This window comes from Anolis sagrei, chromosome 8 (genome assembly GCF_037176765.1).
Source record: "Anolis sagrei isolate rAnoSag1 chromosome 8, rAnoSag1.mat, whole genome shotgun sequence".
Taxonomy (NCBI): domain Eukaryota; kingdom Metazoa; phylum Chordata; class Lepidosauria; order Squamata; family Dactyloidae; genus Anolis; species Anolis sagrei.
Window position 1 is genome coordinate 434,635 of NC_090028.1, and position 18,838 is coordinate 453,472.

The 18,838-nt window shown below is 44.3% G+C and overlaps 1 protein-coding gene across 1 annotated transcript in view; it reads left to right on the plus strand.

Annotated features, from left to right (window-relative positions):
- Window positions 1-1,838: 1,838 nt before the first annotated feature.
- Window positions 1,839-18,838, plus strand: part of FCSK (fucose kinase) — a 46,613-nt gene continuing 29,613 nt past the window's right edge. The window contains exons 1-11 of the mRNA XM_067470895.1: window positions 1,839-1,927; window positions 3,407-3,507; window positions 5,041-5,192; window positions 6,830-6,880; window positions 7,596-7,721; window positions 8,006-8,078; window positions 9,810-9,907; window positions 13,054-13,134; window positions 13,257-13,379; window positions 15,354-15,534; window positions 17,602-17,729. Coding sequence (XP_067326996.1) covers window positions 3,429-3,507; window positions 5,041-5,192; window positions 6,830-6,880; window positions 7,596-7,721; window positions 8,006-8,078; window positions 9,810-9,907; window positions 13,054-13,134; window positions 13,257-13,379; window positions 15,354-15,534; window positions 17,602-17,729 — 1,092 coding nt within the window. The 5' untranslated portion in view covers window positions 1,839-1,927; window positions 3,407-3,428. The remainder of the gene's footprint in view (window positions 1,928-3,406; window positions 3,508-5,040; window positions 5,193-6,829; window positions 6,881-7,595; window positions 7,722-8,005; window positions 8,079-9,809; window positions 9,908-13,053; window positions 13,135-13,256; window positions 13,380-15,353; window positions 15,535-17,601; window positions 17,730-18,838) is intronic.

The following is an 18,838-nucleotide window of genomic DNA, read 5'->3' on the forward strand; positions in this document are numbered from 1 at the left end:
AAGCATCCTCAGAGTTATGCTTGCCATAGAGTACCTCTGAGGACGCTTGCCATAGATACAGGCAAAACGTCAGGAGAGAATGCCTCTAGACCAGTGTTTCTCAACCTGGGGGTCGGGACCCCTGGGGGGGTCGCGAGGAGGTGTCGGAGTGGTCGCCAAAGACCATCAGGATACGCAGTATTTTCTGCATGGGAGTTCTGTGTGGAAAGTCTGGCCCAATTCTATCGTTGGAAGGGTTCAGAATGCTCTCTGATTGTAGGTGAACTATAAATCCCAGCAAGTACAACTCCCAAATGTCAAGGTCTATTTTTCCCCAAACTCCAACAGTGTTCACATTTGGGCATATTGAATATTCGTGCCTAGTTTAGTCCAGACCTATCATTGTTTGAGTCCACGGTGCTTTCTGGAGATAGGTGAACTAGAACTCCCAAGCTCAAGGCCAATGCTCACTTAACCCTTTCATTATTTTTTGTTGGTCATGGGCATTCTGTGTGCCAAGTTTGGGTGAATTGCATCTCTGGTAGAGTTCAGAATGATTATGGGTGAACTATAAATCCCAGCAACTACAACTCCCAAGGTCCAGAGAATGCAAATACACCCTGCCTATCAGATATTTACATGACAATTCATAACAGTAGCAAAATTCCAGTTATAAAATAGCAACGAAAATAATTTTAGAGTTGGGGGTCACCACAACATGAGGGACTGTATTAAGGGGTCACGGCGTTAGGAAGGCTGAGAACCACTGCTCTTGACCATGGCCTACAACAACCCAGTGATTCCGGCCATGAAAGCCTTCGACAATACTTTCCATGCCCTATTTTCATATATTTATAGCAGAAGGAAACCGATTTATTACTGAGAAACCACCTCCCTTTACACTTATGTATTATCCAGTCTGGTGTCCGTGTCCTTAGCAAAACTATACGTTACTATCTTTTATGGGCGGGGGTGGGTGGGTCAGTCTGGTGTCCGTGTCCTTAGCAAAACTATAAGTTACTATCTTTAACGGGGGGGGGGGTCATGTTCGATTTCAGTGGTATGCAAATATAGTAAATAAATAAATAGCACAAGGTTGTAGGTGAACTACAACTCCCATCATGCCAGGTTCACCCCCTGACCCTGAAACTCCATCAGACCTTAGTTGGGCAAGTTTGCTCTGGATGCATCATAATGGAAATTACAACTCCCACCATCTGTCGGGAAGGCTTTGATTGTGTCCTCCTGCCTGGGTTGGGCTGGATGGCCTTTGGGGTCCCTTCCAAATCTATGCTGCTATTATTATTATTATTATTATTATTATGAAGCAGGGGCAGGATGGCCATCCGCCGGGAGGGCTTTGATTGTGTCCTCCTGCTTGGGTTGGGCTGGATGGCCTTTGGGGTCCCTTCCAAATCTATGGTTCTATGCTGCTATTATTATTATTATTATTATTATTATTATTATTATTATTATGAAGCAGGGGCAGGGTGGCCATCCGCCGGGAGGGCTTTGATTGTGTCCTCCTGCCTGGGTTGGGCTGGATGGCCTTTGGGGTCCCTTCCAAATCTATGGTTCTATGCTGCTGCTATTATTATTATTATTATTATTATTATTATTATTATTATTATGAAGCAGGGGCAGGGTGGCCATCCGCCGGGAGGGTTTTGATTGTGTCCTCCTGCCTGGGTTGGGCTGGATGGCCTTTGGGGTCCCTTCCAAATCTCTGGCTCTATGCTGCCACGTGGGAAAGCCTCACAAGGCGGCCTGGCCCTTTAAGAGGGAACGCGCGCAGTGCCTCCTGGGAAGCCGAGTCCCGGTGGCTCCTCCCACTCGCCTCCCCCGCTTTACTCGAGGCGGCCAGGGACTGCCTTTCCCAGCATGCTTAGCGGGGCAATCCCTTAAAGGGCCAGCGCAGGCGGAAGCGGATCCCAAGCTCAGCCAGGAGGTAATGCTTGGCCCAAGGCGGTGGGCTGGGCTGGGCGTGTGTGTGGTGCAACTGGAACTCAGTGGAGGCATGGGCTGACAGGGCAGGAAAGGAGATCCCACCTGACTGTCAGAAAGGACTGTTCACCAGTGGAACTCTCTGCCTCGGAGTTTGGTAGAAACTCCTTGGAGGCTTTGAAGCTGAGACTGGGTGGCCATCTGTCGAGGGTGTTTTGGTTGTGCTTTTCCTGCAAAGAAGGAGAGAGCCGGACTAGGTGTCAGGAGAGCTGTTCACCAGTGGAACTCTCTGCCTCGGAGTTTGATAGAAACTCCTTCCTTGGAGGCTTTGACGCTGAGGCTGCGTGGCCATCTGTCGGGGGTGTTTTGGTTGTGCTTTTCCTGCAAAGAAGGAGAGGGCCGGACTAGATGTCAGGAGAGCTGTTCACCAGTGGAACTCTCTGCCTTGGAGTTTGGTAGAAACTCCTTCCTTGGAGGCTTTGACGCTGAGGCTGCGTGGCCATCTCTCGGGGGTGTTTTGGTTGTGCTTTTCCTGCAAAGAAGGAGAGGACCGGACTAGATGTCAGGAGAGCTGTTCACCAGTGGAACTCTCTGCCTCGGAGTTTGGTAGAAACTCCTTCCTTGGAGGCTTTGAAGCCGAGGCTGGGTGGCCATCTGTCGGGGCTGTTTTGGTTGTGCTTTTCCTGCATGGACGCAGAAGGGGGCTGGACTAAGTGCCCTTGAGGAGTCCCTGCCGTCTCTGGGATTCTATAATGATCTATCAACAAAGGGTCAAGCTTGCAAACTTTGTGGTTTGTTTGTTTCATAGAATCATAGAATCAAAGAGTTGGAAGAGACCTGGTGGGCCATCATCCAGTCCAACCCCATTCTGCCAAGAAGCAGGAATATTGCATTCAAAGCACCCCTGACAGATGGCCATCCAGCCTCTGCTTCAAAGCTTCCAAAGAAGGAGCCTCCACCACATTCCCTCTGGGGCGGAGAGTTCCACTGCTGAACAGCCCTTCTCCCAGTCAGGAATTCTTATCACAGTCCCAATTCTTATCAGAGTTTACTCTTCCGATTACAGTCCGGCAAGCAGGGAGTTAGTCATTGCAGGCCTTCATATTGTACTGGCGTCTCCAAACTTATTAACTCCATCCACACATCTTCCATTCTTCCATTCATTCCCACACATTATTACTAAATTCACGTTTCTCAAATCTGTGTATTAATTTTTTTGTGACACATCCCTCCTTGTGGGTGATGTGGGCCTTAGGGTAGGCCATGTTATTATTATTATTGTGTATTGATGACCCATCCCTGCTTAGTGTTGCAGCTGAGCACCCCCCTTCCCAGCCGCTTCTTTTGTACCAAGGGCTTTGTTGCCCATGGGTCAAGCAAGGGAGGCCTTTGAGGAAGGAAGGGGCCAAATGGTGGGGGGAATGTGTGGCTCTTCCTCAGCATGGTCACCCCTCTCCTTCCTTCCTTCCTTCCTTCCTTCCAGGCCCAGTGGGATAGACAGAAGGATGGCGGCCGAAGGGGTCGACTGGACGGTGGTGGCCCTCACCTGCCAGCACAAGGACAGCGCCTCCGCCTTCCAGAAAGGTAGAGATGTCTGTCTATCTATCTATCTATCTATCTATCTATCTATCTATCTATCTAAGGTATATATGTCTATTGATCTATCTATCTATCTAAGGTATATATGTCTGTCTATCTATCTACCTATCTATCTATCTATCTATCTATCTATCTATCTAAATAAAAATGTAATGTTCGTTTGTGGGAGTAACATAACTCAGAAACCACTGGTCAAAATGACACATAACAGTCAAACGAGTGTCCACCACCCCTAAAAACACCCCTCCAAGCGGAGCAGATTTAAAAACCCAAAAAATACATCATATATACATATATACATACATTCATACACATATACACATACACACATTCATACACACGTATATATATGCACAAGCACACACAAATATACATATGTACACACACATATACATGCACACACAAATATACATATATATATACACATATAAACATGAACACATACATATATACATATACACATACATACATTCATACACACACGTATATATATGCACAAGCACACACAAATATAGATATGTACACACATACATATATACATTTACACATGCACACACAAATATACATATATACACACATATAAACATGCACACACAAATATACATATATACACATATATACACATGCACACATACATACATACATACATATACACATACATAGAATCATACACACACACATATATATGTATGCACAAGCAGACACAAATATACACATGTACACACACATACATATACATATATATTTACATATGCACACACAAATCTACATATATACACACATATACGCATGAGCATATAAATATATACATATACACAAGCACACATATACATATACACATACAAATATGCATATAGACAAGCACACACATATACACAATATGCATATATACATATAAACACATAAATACACAAATATACACACACACATAACACATGTACACACACATACATATACATACATATATACATTTACACATGAGCACACAAATATACATATATATATATACACACATATACATATACCCATGAACACATAAATATATACATATACACATGCACACATATACATATACACATACATATATGCATATAGACAAGCACACACATATACACAATATGCATATATACATATAAACACATGAATACACAAATATGCACACACGCACATATATATACCTATATATATGTGTGTGTGTGTGTGTGTGTGCAAACACACATATACACAAATATATACACGCACACACACAAACACATATATATACACACACAAAAGACATATGTACAGACTGGGCCACAGCAACGCATGGCAGGGGATGGCTAGTATATATATAAATAAAAACGTCATGTTCGTTTGTGGGATTAATACAACTCAAAAGTCCAAGAGTCCTGGAGGGTCGAAGTGGGCCCAGGCCTGTTCTAGATCCTGGACTTTCAATGTTTTGGATTCTGGATTTAACTCTGGTTCCAATGTTGTTTTGCTCTCCTTGCCGGTGTGCTTCCCATGCGATGCCTTCAGAGCTGGAGGTGCGCTGCGCCAGAGGCTTCCTGGGCCAGAACCCCATTCTGCTGACCGTCGAAGACCCCAAAGTCCAGGTGGGCAGCGGAGGGGCCACACTCAACGCCCTGCTGGTGGCGGCCGAGCACCTGAGCGCACGGGCCGGGCACACGGTGAGATGGCGATGCTTCGCCCACACTTGGCTATTGTCAGCATGGTTTGTCAAAGGCTTTCATGGCCGGAATCACGGGGTTGTTGTGGAATGACCAGGGTGGGACAAAGGACTCTTGTCTGCTGGAGCTAGGTGGGAATGTTTCAACTGATCACCTTGATTAGCATTTGATGGCCCGGTAGTGCCTGGAGCAATCTTTTGTTGAGAGGTGATTAGATGTCCTTGTAGGTTTTTTCAGGCTATATGGCCATGTTCTAGAGGCATTCTCTCCTGACGTTTCGCCTGCATCTATGGCAAGCATCCTCAGAGGTCGTGAGGTCTGTTGGAACTAGGAAAGTAGGTTTATATATCTGTGGAATGACCAGGGTGAGACAAAGGACTGTTGTCTGCTGGAGCTAGGTGTGAATGTTCCAACTGACCACCTTCATTAGCATTTGATGGAATGGCAGTTGTTTGGTGTGGCTTGTTAGTGCCTGAGGCAATCTTTTGTTGAGAGGTGATTAGCTGTCCCTGGTTGAATGTATTGTTGAAGGCTTTCATGGCCAGAATCACTAGGTTGTTGTAGGTTTTTTCGGGCTATATGGCCATGTTCTAGAGGCATTTTCTCCTGACATTTCGCCTGCATTTATGGCAAGCATCCTCAGAGGTAGTGTGCTCTGTTGGAAGTAGGAAAGGGGTTTATATATCTGTGGAATGACCAGGGTGGGAGAAAGGACTCTTGTCTGCTGGAGCTAGGTGGGAATGGATTGTTGTAGGTTTTTTTGGGCTATATGGCCATGGTCTCGAGGCATTCTCTCCTGACGTTTCGCCTACATCTATGGCAAGCATTCTCAGAGGTAGTGAGGTCCGTTGGAACTAGGAAAAGGGGTTTATATATCTGTGGAATAACCAGGGTGGGACAAAGGACTCTTGTCTGTTGGAGCTAGGTGTGAATGTTTCAACTGATCACTTTGATTAGCATTTGATGGCCTGGCAATGCCTGGGGCAATCTTTTGTTGAGAGGTGATTAGATGTCCCTGATTTGGTTGTTGTCTGCTGGAGCTAGGTGTGAATGCTTCAACTGACCACCTTGATTAGCATTTGATTGCCTGGCAATGCCTGGGGCAATCTTTTGTTGAAAGGTGATTAGATGTCCCTGATTGTTTTCTCTCTGTTTTTGTGCTGTTGCAATTTTAGAGCTTTTTTAATACTGGGAGCCAGATTTTGTTCATTTTCATGGTTTCCTCCTTTCTGTTGACATAGTCCACATGCTTCTTGTGGATTTCAGTGGCTTCTCTGTGTCGTCTGACATGGAGGAAACAATCAAGGACATCTAATCACCTCTCAACAAAAGATTGGCCCAGGCCGGCTCTTCGGCTTAGCAATGGAGATGAGCAGCAGAGTCCGAGAGTCAGACACAACTGGACTTAACGTCAAAGGAGTGATTGACATGAAGCCAAGCCCGATGGGACACTTCAGCAAAATAAAATACAGATCAACAAGAAATAAGATCACAATGGAATAAATAAAACATTCAAGTCATCAACAGTGCAAATAACACAACGAAAAATCAGACACAGAGGGTGGGCCAAATGCAGAGCATAAAAGGATAAACCTCTGGATGAGATAGAAATGAAAGATAAGTTTATATATTTCCAGGTGGTCACCTCCGACGTCTTGCAGAATGCCTGGATCCTCATCCTGCACATGGTGAGTGAGTTGGGGGCTTTTTGGGGGGTCTTGGGAGGGGGCTGCCCCGCCCATTTTGCAGGATCAGGGCTGTAGGAAAGAGCGGCTGATGCCAGAAGAGCCCTCTTGGTCCTCTCCTTAAAGAAACTGTAGAGGAGAGTCTACTGAACAAGCCAGTACATGCTGCTTATCAGTACTGCCATCTGCTAAGGAGTTATGAAGGTGGAGGCATTACTTTTCACTTTAACAACGCAACCATTCAATGCTAAGGCTTCCCGCCCAAATGGAACTGTAGAGGGGAGTCTACTGAACAAGCCAGTACCTGCCACATACCAGTACTGCCATCTGCTGAGGAGTTACGAAGGGGGAGGCATTACTTTTCACTTTAACAACACAACCATTCAATGCTAAGGCTTCCCGCCCAAATGGAACTGTAGAGGAGAGTCTACTGAACAAGCCAGTACCTGCCACATACCAGTACTGCCATCTGTTGAGGAGTTACGAAGGGAGAGGCATTACTTTTCACTTTAACAGCACAACTGTTCAATGCGAAGGCTTCCCGCCCAAATGGAACTGTAGAGGGGAGTCTACTGAACAAGCCAGTACTTGCCGCATACCAGTACTGCCATCTGCTGAGGAGTTACGAAGGGGGAGGCATTACTTTTCATTCAACCCTTGTATGTATTCTTCTTTCCATCCTGCCTTGCCTTTCCCACTTCTCTCCTTGCGTGGCCAGGGCCGGGACTTTTCCTTTGACGACTGCAGCCGCGCCTTTACCTGCCTGCCTTTGGAGGACCCTTCTGCCCCCGTGGAGGCCCTCACCTGCAACCTGGACAACCTCCTGGCCACCTTGACCCGACAGGTCAGTCAGTGGGGAGGGGTCCCAGGCCCAGGCCCATCTCTCCCTGTGGGGTCAGCAGTTGGAAAAGGAACGTGGCAAATGCATTTGGTGACCAGGGCATTTGCAGAGAGTAAAGCAGGGTATAAATAAACATATCAACAACAACAACAACAGGTTGCTAGGGATTGTGGAAGTCCAAAAGACCTGGAGGGCCAAAGTTGGCCCATGCCTGCGGTCGGACTTTCCTTCCACATGCAATAATGTTTGTCTCTGACCCCCAATAATCCCCCCCTCTCTTTTTGCAGGTGTGCAGGGGCTCCCCGCCCGGCGTGTGGGTGTGCAGCACGGACATGCTCCTGGCGGTGCCTTCTGTGCCCAGTAAGTCTGCCCAGGGAAGTGGGACAAGCAGCAAAGATCTGGAACTGGCCTTGAGAGGGATTAATCTGGGTTTGACCTGGATTGTAATCTGGCCCTCTTTCAGCGGAGCTCTGCGATCGAGAGGCCCCTTCATTGACAGGCAGGCAGCCAAGAGGGAGCGTCAACATCTTAGCTGGATAGGAAGTGGATCATATACAAGCACATATACACATACACAGATATACAGACACATATACAGATATACACATACACGTATTCACATATACACATACACCGATATACATACCCAGATACATATACACATGTATACAAACACATGTACTCATACACCCATATACAGATATACACATAAACATATGCATTCACATATACACATGCCCAGATATACACACACCTATATACATGCACATATATACAGACACATATACAGATATACACATAAACATATGCATTCACATATACACATACCCAGATACACATACACATATATACAAACACATAAACATATACATACACCCATGCAATATACACATACTCAGCTATACATACCCAGATACACATACACATATATACAAGCACATGTACTCATACACAGATATACAGGCACATATACAGATATACACATAAACATATGCATTCACATATACACATGGTGAAAATTTCAGAACTCCAACAAAACTCTCAAAATTTAATTATTATTTCATTATTTGCAATTTTTATGACAGAACCAATTAGGAACTGCCATTTATAATGAAATTTTGAGAGTATATACAGACACGTATACAGATATACACATAAACATATGCATACACCCATGCAATATACACATACCCAGATCCATATACACACATATACAGACACATATACACATACACCTATATACAGACACATATATAGATATACACATAAAACCTACATATATTCACATATACACATGCACATACATATCCAGATACACATACATATATATATACAAACACATATGCACAGATACACAGACACATATTTAGATATACACATAAACATACACAGTTCCATAGACACAGACATATATAGAAATACAGATATTCACGTACACATATATACATAAACCTATACAATTTTATTTATTTATTTATTTGTGACATTTCTATGCCGCCCTTCTCATCCCAGAGGGGACTCAGAGCGGCTTACAAGATTTATATATATATATATATACATACAATACATTATACCATGAGCACAGTGCAATATCAGCGCTATACATCACTATATTGTACTATACAATTATATTGCAATATTCTTAGTAAGATTACACGTAATATAAAGTATAAATACATATCTACAGATACGTCTAAATACACATGCAGACATGTATACATACAAAAGTACCCATACACATATACACAGATAGATATATATATATATATATATATATACACACACACTTATATTTAATTCGGTTTCAGTGTTTGCATTTCAAATTGTATGCGGATGCTTTTATGTTAATTCACTTTGAGTGTCCAGCTGGAGAGAAGTAATAATAATAATAATAATAATAATAATAATAATAATACATATTACACATACACTTCTATACATACCCATCTGTATATATGCACAGATACTCATATATTCACAGATATACAAACATATATAGCAGAGGTGGGAGTGATGATGGGGAGGGGGCAGGAGGGGGGTCTCCCTGCGCGGGGCCAACCCTTGAACCCGGAGCGCCTCCTTTCTCCGCAGAGATCGACTGGCACGGCTTCACGGGCGCCAGGGTCATCGCGGTGCCCGGTAGCGTCTCCTACGCCAAGCAGCACGGGGTCTACCTGGCGGACGGGCAGGTAATATCCATTAATTGGGCTCCTGATTATCCACCAAAGTAATCGATACCCACAAATATAACAGGATGTATAAATCAATAATCAATAAACAGGTATGAAATATAAATTTATGGATTTATTTATTTTATTTATTTACTGTCCTTGTATACCGCCGTTTCTCAGCCTAATTGGCGACTCAACACGGTTTACAACAAAATATACAGTGCACAGTATACAATTAAAACCATAAAAAACATAATACACAATATTACACGAAATCACAATCCAATACATCTCCTAACTAAAATCGTGGTCCAATTGCATCAACCATATTACCAATCCGTAATCAACACATTCATTGCACCGAATTAGCCAAATGCCTGCTTGAACATCCAAGTTTTTAGTCTTCTTCGGAATACCATCAGCGAGGAGGCTGATCTTACCTCCATGGGAAGGGTGTTCCAGAGCCGAGGGGCCACCACTGAGAAGGCCCTGTCTCTCGTCCCCGCCAGCCACACCTGTGAAGCAGGCGGGATCGAGAGCAAGGCCTCCCCAGAAGATCTTAGGGTCCTGGTGGGCTGATAGGCCGAGATACGTTCGGATAGGTAGGTTGGGCCAGAACCGTTTAGGGCTTTAAAGGCCAACGCCAGCACTATGAATTGAGCCCGGTAGCAAATTGGCAGCCAGTGGAGCTGGCGCAACAGAGGAGTTGTGTGCTCCCTGCGCTCCGCTCCAGTTAGTATCATGGCTGCCGACCGTTGGACTAGTTGGAGCTTCCGAGCCGTCTTCAAAGGCAACCCCACGTAGAGAGCGTTGCAGTAGTCTAAACGGGATGTAACCAGAGCGTGGACTACCGTGGCCAAGTCAGACTTCCCAAGGTACGGGCGCAGTTGGCGCACGAGTTTTAACTGTGCGAATGCTCCCCTGGTCACCGCCGAAACCTGGGCTTCCAGGCTCAGGATCACACCCAAACTGCGAACCTGTGTCTTCAGGGGGAGTGCGACCCCGTCCAACACAGGTTGTAACCCTATACCCTGTTCGGCCTTGCGACTGACCAGGAGTGCCTCTGTCTTGTCTGGATTCAATTTCAATTTGTTCAATTTGGATTGTCAGCATTATACTTGTAAATTTGTACTTGTTTACCCAATATAAGTTTATATTGCATACCTGTTTATTGCATACCTTCTTGCGGCAACCCCAGAGGCACTCCAAGTGGCCAGAAACTGGTCAAAAGACATTTAACCAAATACCAAATTTGCGAAATCTGTGTGTGTGTTTTCCCCCTTTTTCCTTTTAATTCTGTGTGTTTGTTTTGCTCTGTTAGAATTGTAACACAATGGTTGCTGATGACACGATAAATAAATAAATAAATATTGATTATTGACCTATACGTATTGTTATATTTGTGGGTATTGTTGGGGTTCAGCCTGAGTTTGAACTTGAACCTGATTCTCTGTTTGTTCCTCCTGATGCTAATGAAAGTATATTTACTGATGCTAGTGGAAATGTACCTCTTGATGCCAATGCTCCTGAAATTAGTGAGGAAGAATCTGCTGTAGGTTTGGAAAATGCCAATGTTCCTGAAATTAGTGAGGAAGGAACTTCTGTAGATTTGGAAAATGAAAGTACCAGTGTTCCTGAGAATGTTGCAGAGGGAGACCTTGAACTTTCCCTCCCTTCTGCACCTGTTAACTGTAATGACAACAGAAGGAGCCAAATCTGGGAAGACAGAAGTAAATCACTCAGTTTGCGTCGATCCTCCCGAATTCAAGAATTAAAAACATTGGCTTCAAAACAGAAGGGCGGTTCACGGAACCGATTCTTGAGTTTTAATTGCAATACGCCAGGCTGATTCCCTCAGTTCAGGCATCATTTCAGAATTGATGAAGACCTTGGCAGTTCTCCCGGTTTCCCTGGCCATGGTCTTGAAAGATTTCTAGGATATCAAGCACGGTTAGTGGATTGCTAACAGGTTCCAGTATTTTACAGTGTGGCTTTGGGTTTTGTTTTGTCCATTTAAATTCATGTTTGCTGATTTTGCTGTGGCTTTTGACTTTGCATTTTTCCTTTATTTTGTAACTATTTTTCTTCAATAAAAAAGGATTGTTTTTCACAGCCAAGTGTGGTGGATAGTTATCTTAGACCTCGTTCTCTGCTCTGGATTGCAACAGGTATAGATTACTTTGGTGGATGGGCAGGTAAAGTGGGCGCTCACTTTCTTGCCCTTCTCACCTCCACTGCCCTGGGAAAGCCCACTCAGGTGTTGACAAAGTGTTTTTCTCCAGATTATATGTCAAGCTGCTTTGAGTCTCCTATGGGAGAGATATGATGATGATAATAATAATAATAATAATAATAATAATAATAATAATAATAATTTAGTACCAGTCTTATATTGTTTTAATACTATATCTATATAAATAAATATGTGATGTCCGTTTGTGGGATTAACATAATTCAAAAACCACTGGACAAATTGACACCAAATTTGGACACAAGACACCTCTCAGGCCAATGAGTGTCCATCACCCCTAAACACACACACACACACACTCAAAACCCCAGCGGAACAGACTTAAAACCCCCCCAAAATACACCATATATACATATATACATACATTCATGTACATGTACACATGCACACATTCATACACACACACACACAAATGTACCTATATGCGCACAAACACACACAAATATACACATATATAGATACACACACACACACACACATATATATATATATATATATATACACATGCACACATTCATACACACACATGTGTATATATAGATATGCACAAACACACACAAATATACACACATATATATACATATACTCATGCACACATTCATACACACACACACACAAATGTACATATATATATATGTGCACAAACACACACAAATATACACATATATATACATGTACACATGCACATATTCATACACACACATGTGTGATATATATATGCACAAACACACACAAATATACACATACATATAGATAAACATATATATATATACATATACGCATGCACATATACATATCCACATATACACACAATATGCATATAGGCAAGCATACACATATACACAATATGCATGTTCCAAGCGGGACTGACTGCCGCCCGAGGCGCTCCAGCTCACCGTTGTTGCTTCTGCAGGGGTTTGTGCAAGACATCCTCTACCAAGGCTCCGAAGACCAGATCCAGCAGTGCGTGGGCTCCGATGGGAAGGTCCCGCTGGTGAGTGGGGGTCGCAAAGGGTCTGCAGCCTCCAAGGGTGTGGTTGCTGTGGTGGGGGGAGAGGTGGGGTCTGCTGGTAACGCGTTCTCTCCTTCCTTTCCGGGCGTCTATGGTGCACTCAGGTGTGCGGCATCGTCTTCTTCTCCTCCTCCGAAGCGGCAGAGCAGCTCCTGGCTACCCACGTCATCCCCCCGCTCAACGCCTGCACCTACCTTGGCCTGGACTCGGGTGCCCCCCCAATCCAGGTGAGCCACTCACGCACCCGCACCCTCCTCATACGGACATAGAGGGCTCTCTATTCTCATCCTGGCTGCCTCCTTGTCACGTTGCCAGGGCTCTGCCTTATTTAGGTAGAGATGAATCAAACTCCCAGTTTTATCGAACAGTTTAATTAAAACAGCACTTACTTGCTGGCTTGTTTTATAGTCCAAAAAGATAGCACGCAGCTACAGAATAAACAAAAACTGATAACAAAAATAACTCCGTAGTCAAAAGGGTCCAGTCCAGTGGTCAAATGAGTTCAATAAACAAAGTCCAGGGATCAAGAGTCTATGCCGTAGTCAAAAGCCAGTCCAAAGGTTTAAGGTTCCAGGGGTACAAGATTACAGGAGACAGATCAGGATACTGAAAATCCAACAGATCTGGGGAGAAAACCAGCAGCATCCACCACCAAAATGCAACAGACCTGGGGGAAAAACCAGCAGCATCCACCACCAAAATGCAACAGACCTGGAGGGAAAACCAGCAACGTCCACCACCAAAATCCAACAGACCTGGGGAGAAAACCAGCAACGTCCACCACCAAAATCCAACAGACCTGGGGAGAAAACCAGCAGCATCCACCACCAAAATGCAACAGATACTTTTCTCCCAAACATGAGTCTCAAGGCTAGCTCCTTATATCTCCCTACACCATGGGAGAAATGACAGTGCTTAGCCGGTATTGCACCACCTGACATCCTCCGGGAAGTAGCAGCCAATAGTGAAAGGACCAAGGCAGAGACATCTCCAGCTCATCCCCTGTTTGTGTATCAGCCAGCACGTCAACGACTTAAATCAAGAAATAGTTTTCTAAGCTCTACAGACACACTCGCTGGAACACCTCAGCAAGCGAGAGTCCAAAAGTGGCAGGCCCAAACCCAGCACCTCAATCCGTGGGTGATACCAGATAAGAGACTCTCCCCTGGGCACGCAGAAGACTGGGTGTCTTGGAAGGCGCTGAACAGACTGTGCTCTGGCACCACGAGATGCAAGCCAACCTTAAGAAATGGGGCCACAAAGTGGAATCCACGACATGCGAGTGTGGAGAAGAGCCAACCACTGACCACCTGCTGCAATGCACCCTGAGCCCTGCCACATGATGCACAAGGGAAGACCTTCTTGCGGCAATACCAGAAGCACTCCAAGGGGCCAGAGACTGCCCAAAAACATTTAATCAACTACCAAGCTTGCAAACTTTGTGTTTTGTCTGTCTGTCTGTTTGTTTGTTAAAAAATGCAGTACAACTGTTTAGTTTGCTCCTGACACAATTAATAAATAAATATTTTAATCTTTCCAAGGCAAGACTGCAAGGTACGCCACTACGTCTTGATCCAGTTCCAACGTTGCTTCGTCTGACCATAGATTCTGCACTTGGCACTTTTTATCCCCTAATCTACTGTAAATCCCTGCCAGAAACTTGTTTCTATTAAGCCTAGACTCTGTTATCAGTTTTTCTCTCAACCTGTCAGAGCGCCGGAGAGATTGTTGAACACTCCTGTTCTGTCTGAAAACAAACCATCTATCTTCTGGCTCATTAACTTCCGCAGCTGTTTTCTCAGGCTCAAAGGCCTGGTGGCAATTCAGGTCCTTTTCCAGAGACCATCCCATCATCCCCCAACTCTTCAGAAACATTCTCATCTGCAAAGACACTTTGAGCAGGCATCTCGTTGTCGTTCTCTGCATCTAAAACACCCTCATCATTAGAAACAACACTGTCATTGTCATTCTCAACATCACTAGAACCAGTCCTGTGGGGATTCCTTTGCTGCCTGTGCTCTTCTTCAGAAGAGTTCACCTTACTTCTGGTCCTTGTGATGATTGGATTTAGAAAAATGTGGCTTGGAGGGCTAAATCCGGACCGCGGGCCGTAGTTTGTGGAGCCCTGCTTGGGGTCATCACGCTCCTGGGTGCCTTCCCTCACTTGCTGCTTTTCCCCTTCCTTCTCTCTCTCCAACCAGCTCTCTCTCTTCTTCGACATCCTTCTCTCCATGGCCTGCAAAGTGAGCGAGGAGGCCTTCGTGAACGGCCTTGGCCCTCAGACCGGCAGTGGCAGCGGAGACGACACTCAGAGTGAGGTGGCCCTCCGGAGCGCCCGGACCGTGCTTTGGAAGGCCCTGCACACCATACCCCTGACCATGGGTGAGCGCCCTCGCCGCCTCCCTCCATCACGTCTAAAGGGCCCCCTTAGAATGTGGTGACCATTTGGATGGGTGGGTATGGGCATTGGCCATCTGTTGGGGGTGCTTTGATTGTGCTTTTCCTGCATGGCAGAGTAGGGTTGGACTGGATGTCCCATGTGGTTTCTTCCAATCATTATTATACAGAATTGGACCTCTCCTGGAATCACACTGTGTCCAGTTCTGGGCAGAACAGAGAGATATTGACTCTAAGATGGAAGACGTCCAGGGGTAGAGGGAGACTTAAAAGTAGGCTGTTAGGAATATACATTACCCGAGATCATTTAGAACACAATCAGGAAGGAAGAGAACGGAGACAGCAGTCGATTTCAGGCTTTATTATCAAGCAAGATAGGGTGTACAGATCACAATGACTGTCACAAGTTGGAAGTCAGACTTGCTCCAGTATTTATAGCATAAAGTCACTGGTTTACACATGCGCAGAAATGTCCTGACATTTACACAGTACAATCATTAACAGTTGTTTTTCATATATAGTTGCCAAGGACATCTCTATCAGGTTTTTGGCAGGTACGAAGTGACCCCAAACACCTGCTTGGTTATATAACTTTTCAACTTTTACCAATTGCTTTAATTTCTTTAACTCTCTCAATGATTTATAGTTTTATATACTTACAACATAAGATTTAATCAAGGTAATCTCTTTTTAGTTAAATTCAGCCTCAATTACTTTGTTTTAATATGAAAACCAAAGGGACTGACTTTTAAATGAAATGTTTCTGAAATTACCTGCTATTTACATTAAATAGTCAGGAGGTGGCGCTCTCTCACCATATGACCTTAGATGTTCCAAGTCTTGGATCGATATATATTGATTTCTGTGTCCTGCCAGTTCTTTGGTGGTTTCTTCATATGTCCTCATTTAGCTAAAATAAACATTCGGCCTGTGTAAACATGTAACTTTGGCCAGTCATGTTGACCTCTCTATCGGTTCATACCATCTGTCAGTTTTTCTCTTAATTTGCAAAATCTCTCTTGAGCCGTCTGAATTCAGGTAAGAATCTTTAAATTATGATGATTATTTTATTTTTCCCCTAACGACTGCCACAGCCCCGTTAACAGGCAGATGTCACGGGGGAAGACCCCCTTCGGAGCATGCGCCTCTTGAGAGCATGACAGCGTTTCCACTGGGGGCTCGTCCAGGATTCTTTCCCTTCGGGCTATTCACTCAGAAGTACAGAATAGTTTATTGATTAGCCCTTAGGCCATATCACAATAAAAAACAGAACAACAAGGCCTGACAAGACCTGATCACACTCCACGTAGAAAGTTAAAATAAGACACTTCTAATAATACAGTAAATACATATGATAAGACATGATAAAACTGATAAACTGATCAACCTGAATACATCATATTTCATTATCACCCCTACAATTTACCCCAATCAGCCCTACATATGTGGTTCTCAGACGTATTGTTTTGCTTAAGTACAGAGCTGTTTTATACGTTATTTTTGGGTCTTGGCCACACATAAAATATGTTGTTCTGATGTGAGAATCCCAATACATTGTCCGTTTGATATATGGACCAAGGTGGAAGTCTCTCACCTTTTGATATAATTTGCAATCAAACAATATGTGTGCCATATCCTCAATTTCAGGTGCCCCGCAGATACAACTCCGTTCATTATAAGGGATGCTGTTAAATCTCCCGTATCTAACCATTGTCTCAAGCTGATCAAATCTGGCTCGCGTGAATACCTCCCTGAGATGTTTTGGTATTTGCATTTTTAGGTAATTAGCAGTTTGAAAGGTACGTTTATATTGACTCAGCCATTTTAGGTTAGCAGTCTTACTGAGAGTGGCTATATCTTTTTGTGCTTCTATATCCAAAATCCTTTGTATAGCACCCTTTCTTACTTGGTCATTTGAGGCGCAGGAGACGGGAAGCCCACAACTTCTTATATAATCTGTCAGTTGTGTAATCCAGGAGGTCGGTAGTTGGGATTTTATTGGGCTATTCACTCCTAGTGAGGGCACCCCCATTTCTCCTTATTTTTGTGCAGTTTACATCCCGGACGGCAGCTACGACTACATGACCGCCTCTGCCAGCGACCACATCCGCCACCTCACGGCTTCTGTGGGAAATGCCCATGGTGGCTCCTTCTGCAAAGTGGCCCATTCCCACGTGGAGGTGAGTCCCTGGGGTGCGGCGCCTCTTTTTGTCTTGTTTTGTCAATGTTTTTATTGTAAACACAGGTAGAGTAATATTGAAACCAATGACTATTTCAGAATATATACAGGATGTTGTTCTCTCAGTTTTCTTAACATTGCCAATTCCACCTCGATCTCCCACCTGTGTCTATCGATATCCTCCCCTCTGCCCGCTCCCTCTGGGAACAGTACTTTCCTTCATTCAAATATTATTGTAATTGCTCAGTTGTGGCGAGAGTGTGGTTCAGTTCTTTATATTTTCCTTTTCCTTCGACTTTATCTCTCAATTTTCCCATTTCAGATCCCAGTTCTTGATTCAGTCTGATGTGTATTTCATTGTTTTTATATTATATTATTGTTCTATTTTATATGCTGTGTTTTTAACCCTGTGTTACTGGGCTTGGCCCCATGTAAGCCGCCCTGAGTCCCTTTGGGGAGATGGGGGCGGGGTATAAAAATAAAGTAGTAGTAGCAGTAGTAGTAGTTGTTGTTGTTATTATTATTGTTGTTGTCCTTTCAAGGATGTAATCCTGGAGAATGAAGCTAGATTTTAAAAATTGAATTAATACAGTGTTCAATGTTGGAGTCATTGCTTTTCAGGTCGGGCTGCAGGGCCTCTTTGTGTTTCTTTGGGGGGGGGGGTCTCTCTGTGGATCAAGTAGGGGCCAAATAGGCCGAGGGACCAGGAGAGCAGGCAGATGGACAGGAGCCCAATCCAGCCATGAGCCACACCATCATTCAGACAGGAGCTTCTTTGTTGAGTTCCAGGGCCAGAGAAGCAGAGGGCGGAAACAGAAGAACGGCCTGCCTCAGGGGAGCGTGCTTGCTCCATCCATGTTCAACATTTGCACAAATGATCAGCCACTGCCAGAAGGGACAGAGAGCTTCATCTATGCTGATGATCATGACATCACTGCTCAAGCAGGGAGCTTTGAGGTGGTAGAACAGCTTTCCGAAGCTCTAGGTGCTCTTACTGCCTATTACAGGGAAAACCAGCTGATCCCCAATCCATCTAAAACACAGACATGTGCCTTTCACCTCAAGAACAAGCATTCTGAGCTCTGAGGATTATTACCTGCTCCAGGAATC